Source organism: Elephas maximus, chromosome 20, assembly GCF_024166365.1.
Source record: "Elephas maximus indicus isolate mEleMax1 chromosome 20, mEleMax1 primary haplotype, whole genome shotgun sequence".
NCBI lineage: Eukaryota > Metazoa > Chordata > Mammalia > Proboscidea > Elephantidae > Elephas > Elephas maximus.
The window spans coordinates 58,133,849-58,144,146 of record NC_064838.1 but is presented as its reverse complement, the minus strand read 5'-3'; the positions used below and the strand labels follow the sequence as shown (position 1 = coordinate 58,144,146).

At 42.4% G+C, this 10,298-nt stretch overlaps 1 protein-coding gene across 1 annotated transcript; it reads left to right on the top strand.

Moving 5' to 3' along the window:
- The first annotated feature begins 4,117 nt into the window (after positions 1-4,117).
- Positions 4,118-10,070, top strand: SELENOK (selenoprotein K). Its single transcript, XM_049862548.1, has 4 exons — positions 4,118-4,226; positions 7,047-7,137; positions 9,082-9,165; positions 9,980-10,070. The coding sequence occupies exons 1-4, from the start codon at positions 4,208-4,210 to the stop codon at positions 10,068-10,070; spliced, it is 285 nt and encodes a 94-aa protein (XP_049718505.1). The 5' UTR covers positions 4,118-4,207.
- The last annotated feature ends 228 nt before the right edge of the window (positions 10,071-10,298 follow it).

The window sequence follows — 10,298 nt, the reverse complement described above, 5'->3', positions numbered from 1 at the left end:
TGTGTGCCATGAAGTATAATGAAAGGGGCAATTAGGGGACAGGTCATGATGGGCCTGTAGGCCATGACAAGAAAGTGGATTTTATTTTAAAAGCAATGGAAATTCCTAAATTTTAGTGTCATGGGAATGAGATAACTTCCATTTTAAGACCACTCTTGCTGGAGTGTAAAGGCAGGTAAAGGCAGAAGCTAGGATTTCAGTTGGAAGACAACCAGAGTACAGCACTGTCTATGCTCTATGATGGTGGCACGGTCTAGGGCAGTAATAGTAGAGATGGGCAAAAGTGAACTATTTGAGAGTCTGAACTCTAAGAGTATCTGAATCCAAGTTCTGGCTCCACCTCTTTTTAGCCATGTAACTTTAGCTCTGTAACCTCACTTGGCTCAATTTCTTCAACTTTAAAAAGAAAAAATATATATAACAGAATCAAGTATATAGGGTTGGACTACTACCCGATCCATTGCTGTGGAGTCAATTCTGACTCATATCGACCCTACAGGGCAGAGTACAACGATTCCAGAGGTTGTAATCTCAAAAAAGTAGACTGCTACATCTTTCTCCCATAGAGTAGCTAATGGGTTCGAACCACTGACCTTTCAGTTAGCAGCCAAGCACTTAATGACTGTGCCACCAGAGCTCCTTATACAGTTGGTACGAGGCTTAAACAATACTTGCAAAATTCTTAGTGCATTGCCTAGTATGTAGTATAAACACTGACTATTATTATTTTATTACTAAAATTGAGAAGAATATTGATGGATTGAATCGGGGGGGGGAGTTGATAATCAATCCCGGGTGTCTGATTTAAGAAACCAGCTAGCTGGTGGTAACATTTATGGACATGGGGAAGATGGGGATATAAATAGATTTCTGCGGTAGAAAGCATCACAAATTCTGGTTGTAATATCATAAACTAGATTACCAAGTATTAAGGACAGTGAGTGGGTAGAAATCCAATGAGGGCAGAAGCGCAGGGGGAAGAGGAGGGATGACATGGTCCAATAAGGATGTTCTAAGGCCAAAGCTTAAAAGGAAAAAAAAAAAAAAAAAGGAAGACCTGACTGTGTCTCAAAGGAGAAACAGTCTAAATACATAGATGAAGAAACCCATTGTTGGATACCCTAATTTCAGTAAATTAAGAGAAAAGGTCCTATCTGCTGAAGGCTTGAGAAGAACAAAAAAGGTACGAAACAGTTGTCAAGGGGAATCTGCCAAAAATTCAACAAGAGATTAATGTTATAATCACCAAGCAGCAGTCAGGATCCAAATGATACTTGATGATAAAAATTTTTAAATACCTTTTAATAGGACAATCTTTAGTAACTGGTTAATTTCTGATGTATTTTGTGCTCAGGAAATAAATCCCTTCCCCCATTTAATCCCCAAAATGCATCAAATGTCTTTCCTAGCACAAGGCTGCATTTGAGGGACAGGGAAGGAAAACAGAGTGCTAGACTTGCTTCCTCCCTAAACCTGTTTCTCTGTGTGTAAAATGGGATTAATTCTACAGAACAGCTGGGTGAGACACTGCCACAGCAACCCTTAAAAAAAAAAAAAAAAAGCCAAGCCCGTTGCCATCCAGTCAATTCTAACTAACAGCGACCCAATAAGACAGAGTAGAACTGCTCCATAGGGTTTCCAAGGAGTAGCTGGTGGATAGGCACTGCCGACATTTTGGTTAGCAGCTGAACGCTTAATTCCTGCATCACCAGGGCTCCACTGTAACCCTTGGTGCCGCCACCGAGGCTTCCCCCAGCTCCGCTACATCTCTCCATCTCCCTGGCAAACTGTGGTTTCTAACCCAGCCCAACCTCACTGCTGAGCCCTAACCACGGTTTGAATTTGGCACCAAAACCCTGCGCATGCCCAAACCAAGATCTTGGCCCAAGCGCAGGACCTGAAGAGCCGTGGCCCTGAACTTGACCCTTGACCTGAACTTCCCCCGAAGAGGAAGATGTACTTCAGCACACAGCTGGACCTGAGCCCATTTGTAAAGCGAAAGTTCCCTTCCTGTACAAATGACTCAGTACCTGAAAATACGGACATGAGAGGGATTGGGGTGTGAGATTTTGGGCTCCAATCCTGGCCCTTGGGGACAACCCAAGCCCCCCTGGGGTTGGAAGTGCGTGGTCTTTTGGCTGCTAGGCCCCAGGTTGCTCCTTGTTTGTGGAAACGATAAATTTCCACTTTGTTTCCCTTGCAACTGGTGGTGTGGCATCTGTCTTATTTTGACTGGCTAATAGGACAGCAAAGGAACCCGCATTTGGTTGAAGAAGCACAGGGCAGGTTACAGAAAGTCACCAAGGACATGCCATGCATCCTAAACCAGCCTCTAATTAGACCCTGAAGTTTCTGCTTCTCAAGGCTGGCTGCACATAGATGATTTTCCAAAAGAACCTAATACCCAAGGCAAAATGCTCTTCACTAAGCTGCCTGCTAAACTACCGTTTGACTTGAAGGTGACTCCAGGGAGCCAGTTCCTTCAAAGTTTAAAAGGACACTTAGGAATCGATGGTGTGGATGAGTTAATGCCCCAATCCCATGAACCCAGAAATCTGGATCCCAGGAGAACCAAGAAGATTTCGTCAAACCAAAAATACTATTAAGCCAATAATAAAAATTTATTTGAAGTTTACTTAATATACAATTTGCAAATCAGGCAACACTTATGACTAAAAAGTAAAAAATGTTCCAACAAAGAATCGTCTTTCAGATTTTTATATCCCATCTTATCAATAGTGATTATACACTGCCATGAAAACAGGGCCAGGACGGTGTTTCTATAGTAAATTTCCCCTAAAACACAGCTTTAGTGTGACCTTGGAGTTTCTGTTTTTCAAAACTTTTTGCGCATAGATATAATTCTTCACATTCCTTACACATTAAGCTTGGCTATTGTTGACAATTGTGAGAACAGCAGAAGACTAGGCAACTTTCTGTTCTATTACACATAAGGTCAGTATGAGTCCGAACTGACTTGATGGCACCCAACAACAGTTTGACACCTTTAAGGAGTCTTGGTGGCGCAAAGACTAAGTACTTGCCAGCTAACCCGAAAAGTCAGCGGTTCCACCCACTAGAGGCTCCGAAGGGAGAAAAGACCTGGCTATCTCTTCCCATAAAGATTACAACCTATGCACCCCTTTCGCGAAGTTCTATTCTGTCCTATAGGGGCACTGAACCAGAATCGACTCGAGGGCACACAAGAACACTGTTTGACTTAAAGGTGACTTTATGGAACTAGCTTTCTCAAGACTAAAGGTTAAAAAGATCATCCCAGGGAGATAGCTTGTGTGGGTTATCTCAACCCCCACCGCTCCAGACACCTGGATTCCACGGTAATTAAAACTCTGTTCCTCAGGAGAATAAAACTAGCCCAATAGCTGGAGCAGAGTAAATATCCATAAGCACGTGATATGTAGTCCATATTCACTGAAAGGCTAAGAGATGTCTTATTTGTCTCTGTCACCTCAACAATGCTGGCACGCAGTAGCTACGGGTAAGAAACAGCACAGGAAGGTCTTGCACTACAGCACTCAATTTTTTTTTTTTCACAGTTGCCTCACAAGAGTTGATAAAATCCCCATTCACTTCAGGTGAACTCAGAAGAAAAGTACTGGTTTAAAAGAGAATGAGTACATTTATGAGATGCCGAAATGAATACTCTGTTAAAATTAAAAAGTTCCTTAAGGTTTGGTTACTGCCTCAGCTGGAAGGGAAATTCCTTCCTAACAAATCCCTCAAATATCAGCACTTCTGGAAAATTCTGAGGAGTTTCCTCCTGCCAGTGATTCTTTCCAGTTCACACTTGGTAGCTTTGCCTGACTCCGGCTCTGGGCTTATCAAACAACTAAAACGCTGCTTCTCCTCACAGGGCTGTGCCAACTAGCGCCCCAAGTTAAAAAAAAAAAAAAAAAAAAAGCAGTGAGCAAGTGGCGCACTTACAAAACGAAATCCAGCCGTCACATCCGGTCACACCTGCCCGGCTGAACCCACACTCCCATAAGTCGCCGGCGTGACGAGGCGAAACATCTGTACGGGGCGTGTCCCTCCCGGCAGCCAATGGGCTCTGCCCGCCTTATGCCTCCGTCAGCGTTTTGTCTAATCGTTGCCTGTGACGTTCCGGGGGAGGAGCGCGGAGGTAGATACGGAAGCCGAGCGGGGCCTAGAGCCACAGTCGCTCCGGGAGCGGGGAACCGGAGGAAAGATGGTTTACATCTCGAATGGTAAGTTCGAGGAGCTGCAGGAGCGACCGTTGACATGGGAGGCCGGGATCCGGGTTCCCTCCACCCTCGCCCACTGGGCCCAACACCCGTTCCGGCTTTCTCGGGCTTTGCGCCCTGGGTGGGCCGGATGCGAAGCCACCTGGGCCTGCGGCCGGTCAGCTGGCAGTCCGCGAGCCCGCGGGTAGGTTCAGCGGCCTCTAGAGTGATGACGGTGGCCTAAAGCTGAGCGTTGCCACCCAGGCGAGGGTCTAGCGAAAACTGATGCTCTTCTAGGACGCCCGCGTTCGAAACTAGTAATGACAACTAAATTAACACCATTTACCTAGCGCTTCTGGTTCGGACACAGCTTTGGCGCTCTTTGCTTACCAACTCGTGTAGTCGTTACAACAGCCCCGTTCAGTTGGTATTTTTATTATACCGGTTTTACGGGTTGAGAAACTGAGGCGCAGAGAGATTAAATAGTTTCTCTAGGGTCGCAGATGGAGTTAATGACACAGTCGAGATTCAAACCTAGGTAGGCTGGCTTTAGAGTCCTTGCTGTTATCTACTGTACTGTATACTATACTGAAACGTGTACAAAGATAGAGCTGAACTAGGATGAGAATTAGATGGAAGAATTTAAATGGAGCTTATCCCAGGAGAGGGTAGGTGGTCAGTCATACATGTATGCAACTTTTTGCCCTAAATTTTAAGGGGCACAGGAAGAAGCATCATTCCTTTTATCAGCAAGCTCATTATTCCCAGCATAGAGAATCGGAGAGAGAGTTAATTCTGCTGTTTCGCAAGGAAAATGCCTGGAAACGAATACCACAACATGACTGGGTCAAACCAATGCCGGAACTGCCTCACCACCTGTTTCAAAACCAAAAAACCAAACCCAGTGCTGTCCAGTCGGTCGATTTCGACTCATAGCGACCCTATAGGACAGAGTAGAACTGCCCCATAGAGTTTCCAAGGAGCGCCTGGTGGATTCGAACTGCCAACCCTTTGGTCAGCAGCCGTAGCATTTAACCATTATGCCACCAGGGTTTCAAGTGGATTTCCTTGGTTCAGTTTTAACAAGTAGTTCTTGGGTCACTGGAACTAGGTCCTGGTTCTGTTTGAATCATCTCTTTATCCCCAGAGATGATTCAAACAGAAAGATGATTGCGTAAGCTATTCAGTTAAGGAGTCTTCTCTCTTGAGTGCTTTTCTTTTCTTTGCTCTTCAGCACCTCCTTGCACTCTCACCTCGTCATCTTACACTTAGAAAGCTTTAAAGAAAAGTGTCAAAGTTTTAATGTGGTTTTGGGTACTTGCAGACTTCAGATTGTGCTGCTGCTTTTGTGGTGGAGGCTGACTGTCAGCTTGTATTTAGCCATTACGAAGTAATTCTTTTCATATGTAGTGTCTTATTATGTATCCATTGTTGGGTTTGTTCCACATAAATGTCCTGTTAGGACCTTTTATCTCGACTTTTACGGCTCAGAAATGTTTATCGTATTAAGTACTATATCCGCTGTTGCGAAGACGTTGGGGGTGGTGGTGGTCTGCCTTCAGGAGCTGGGGGAAAGTGCAAAAAGCAGGATAGAATGATGCAAGTGTATGCAATAGATTCTTAAGGTTGGAAGTTTGAGTCCATGCAGAGGTGCCTCAGAAGAAAGACCTGTCTACAGCCAAAAAAGTCAGCCATTGAAAACCCTGTGGAGCACAGTTCTACTCTCACACATGAGTCGAGTCAATTCAAAGGCAAATTTTTTTTTTTAGCGTCACAAAGAATTGATGGTTTGTGATTATATCCATTTGTTTAGATAGAAGAACTGTATTTGCACTTCATAATTGACAAAACGTTTCTGTTACGGTCCAAATGATTTTTTTTTCAACAGTCTTATATGATGACAAATCCTGGCATCATTTCTCACAGAGAAGGAGTTATGTCACATCACTCTAAAGAAGCAGAGCTAGCAAGTAGCAAAACCAAGCCTGCCACCCATGTTCTTCTGACTTTTCAGTGTGTAGTCCCTTGTTCTCAGTAGCTCTGTGAGAGCTGAGGTCTAAATGGATACCTGAAAGTGAGCTGGCTGAGGAAAGAGAACAAGTTAAACAGGAGGGGGTAGTGGAAATGAACATGGTGAAGTCCTTGAGATAACGGAAAGGAGAGGTAGTTGACAGACAGCTGTTCTTCCCCCAGAGTATTCTGACTTCTTGATTTGCACGGCTGGAACTCTAGAGTACTAACTGTTCCTGCTTGGTTTCTGTGATTGCAGATGTTTTAAAAATAGATCCAGGTTTGATTAAAGTAAAGCTGTTGTCTGTAATTAGAACTAAGAGAATCCTGTTTTAGAAAACAGTGATCATTTTATGAAGAACAAGCCAAATTCTCCTCAGTACTTAGAGTACACAGATTCTTTGATTTACAAAAGTTTTGTAATAATTGATTCTAAAAGCTTGTAAAAGTAGGTATAAACAATCTTTTTTATATTGGCAAGAGACTTTGCCAAGTGGAAAGAAATCCTTTGAACACATTTAGGAAAGTGGAGGTGGTGTGGATATTCCATTAGATTTACCCATCCCATTTGTTTCCTCAAACTACTTGAAGTCACCCTCCAAAATTACAAACTATAAGTAGCCATTTGACATATTAAGGGAATGACCCCTAGATTCTGTAGCTTTACTTCTCTGAACCTTTCTTTAGAATGTGTACATAGTAGGCTTCTCCTTGTGTTGACCATTTGGAACAGAGAATAAGTTGAAACCTGAGTCTGTGATTGTTACCTGCCTAATTAAATGTAATGCATCTGTGGCAGGGGTTTGTGGCACTAACTGAATTTCCTTATTTCAGGACAAGTGTTGGATAGCCGAAGTCAGTCCCCTTGGAGATTATCTTTCATAACAGATTTCTTCTGGGGAATAGCCGAGTTTGTGGTTTTGTTGTAAGTATAATAGCGTCCTTAATAGCCCTAATATTTAAGTGACAGGTGTGCATTAGATACATTATGTTGTGTGTCTCACCTTTCCTAAGACCGCTTTCACTTGTAGTACTTTCTGTTTTTATTAATAGCTTTACTAAGGGAAATTAAGACTTGAAGAGTGGTAAAGCTTATGATTATATGTTAGTTGGTAGCTTGATCTTGCTTTAGCTCTGATGGTGACCATTTCAATCTGCAGCCGTGGAACCAGGCTGCCCATTCTGTTGCCAAATAACTACTTTTTTCACTAACCTGTGTGTGTGCATATAGCTTTTATTCCATATTATGCAAGAAGTAGATAAAAGGTCCCTGGATGGTGCAAATTGTTTGTACTTGACCACTAACCAAAAGTTTGGAGGTTTGAATCCACCCGGTGGTGCCATGGAAGAAAGGCCTGGTGATCTGCTTTCCTAAGATTACAGCCGTTGAAAACCCCCTTGGGCACAGCTCTAACCTGAAACACAGGGAGTGGCCATGGGATTGGCTGGCAATGGGTTTCAAGTAAACAAAGGGAGAGGAATTATACCTTGATTTACAAAGCTCCTACATAGTGAGCTTTTTTTTAAATCAAAGGTTAGAGTCGATGACAGAGGAGACAGAAATTTAAACTTGACCATAATTTCAGATAGTTCTTAGTTAATGCATTTTTTTGGTCTTTCACAAATGCTGTTTGTTTTATGAAAATTGTTCATCAGCTACTGTTGTTGGATGCCATCAAGTCGATTTCAACTCAGTGATCCCATTTGACAGAATAGAACCAGAAAGCAGAGTTTATAGACTGTAATCTTTACGGAAGCAAATCGCCAGGCCTTTCCCCCTTGGGGCAGCTGGGTGGGGTTCGAACCACCAACCTTTCCAGTTTGCTGCCAAACGCTTAACCATTTTAACCATTGTGCTACCAGGGCTCCATCAACTAGCAAGTCTTAATTCTCCAAGTGTAATGATGTAGCTGAGTGTCCCCTATGTATAGAGAACTTCAGGGATGCATAGCTGAGAGGGGCGGTCCCTTCCTTCAGTGACTTTAAGATCAGTAAATGCCTTCATGTTACATTTGGCATTGGGGTGGGTATGACTGTGGAGGTGGACATGAGAGGAAGTTATTCCAGGTGGAAGAAAGTACATGAAGGACGGTATAAAAGTTTGACTTTCAGGTAGGAAGATGGGGACTGGGGGTGCATGGGTAGTATTAGGCTTCAGATGTCAGGCTATGATGTTTACACTTAATTTGATTGTAGCTGTGGTTTAGAAAGAGTAATCTGATGACAGCATATGTCATAAATTAGAAGGGGTAGAATGTAAAACGGAAGAGATGGTTCCATAGAAATATATAGCAGAGGACAAGAAAGGACCTAAGTTCATTACCAAGTACAAAACTTCTTTAAAATCTCTTAGAAATTTTACCTATTCCATGTTGTTTATTAAAACTGTTTCATGTTAGTTAAATCCTTCTCCCTCCACAAATAAGGAAAATTCTATTTAAATGGATCCCCAGAAGTCCCGTACCTCTGGCATACCACCCTAGGCCTCTCCGTCCCCAAGTTAACGTTAGGTTAGAGTATTGGCAGGGGAAATGTGGCGGCCATGAACGTGAGATTCTGCAAAAACAGCCTTTAGAACCTGACAGCTGATTTAGAGTGGAGGAAAGAAGTTGAAGATGACTTAGGTTTCCGGCTCTGTCAAGGAGTTATTAGCAAATAAGAAAGGCAAGGAAGGGTGAATTTGGCACAGAACATAGCACATCCTCTTTTAGACATGTGCTTGCACTTGGTGGCAGTGTCCAGCTGGCTGTGAGAAATGTGGGCTTAGAGTCATCCTCTCACAGAGAGGATAGTTGAAGCCTTAGAAATATATGTGGTTATGTTGTTGAAAGTGGGAGGTTCCTCCATTGTTTTCTGCCCCTTGTTTCAGTTTCAAAACTCTGCTTCAGCAAGATGTGAAGAAAAGAGGCGGCTACGGAAGCTCATCTGATTCCAGATACGATGATGGAAGAGGGTATAGCTTGTTTTTTGTTTATTTAATAGATATTTTTACTTTCTGTGGTATATTTTAATTAAACTAAACCAAAAAAACCAAACCCAGTGCTGTTGAGTCAATTCTGACTCATAGTGACCCTATAAGACAGAGTAGAACTGCCCCATGGAGTTTCCAAGTTGTGCCTGGCGGATTCGAACTGCTGACCCTTTGGTTAGCAGCCGTAACACTTAACCACTACACCACCAGGGTTTCCTTAATTAAACTACGTATTGTATATAGTTAGTCTTACGGAAATCAGAAGTTTAAATCCTATTTCATAAAACGAGTACATTAAGTTAAAAGTCAAGTTGCTGCTGATGTGATAATCAGAGTTAACCTGGCAAAGTCGAATGTGCATCAGGTATCCTATAGGAAAAGTCTAAATGAGAGGATGAAAGCTGGTAGCCAACGTTAAAATCTGGAGGTTTCTCTTCAGAACCTAGATTTTTAGTTTCTATTGAAAAACTTGGAAGATCAGGCAACACTGTGCTAGGCTTGTGTTTCCACATGGCAAAAATCAGCTGAAACTGAGTTCCAGTTAGACATTTACAGGAGGTGCTCTTCAATTCATCACAATCTTTGCTGAACTCACTTTCCTCGTGTACATTATGGGTCTGATCCCTATAAGTATTTGAATTTATGACTTCTAACCTAAACAGTAGTTCCTGTTGTAAGTAATGTTTTAGGGTGCCGTTCTGGGTATTGAAAAAGAAAAGGGCCTATATGAGTGTTTAAACGGAACCAATTGAAGTTTGTCTACCAAACAGTAGATATTAACTTTTCCATTTATTAGGCCACCTGGAAACCCTCCCCGAAGAATGGGCAGAATCAATCATCTGCGTGGCCCTAGCCCTCCTCCAATGGCTGGTGGATGAGGAAGGTAACTTAAAATATGAAATTATTTCGCAAGCATTTTGTTTTGAAAATGCTTCCTTAGGAAGGTTTTCTTTAAGAAGTCAGAAGTTGCCCAGCATTTTGTAATTACACAGACATCATTATTTGAAACTCTTAAATCATAATCCTTGTAAAATTTACTGGCTTTTATTATTAAAATGTCTTTTGAAAAATGGCTTTTTAACATTTAATGATTGTTGGATTCTTTTCAAAATGAT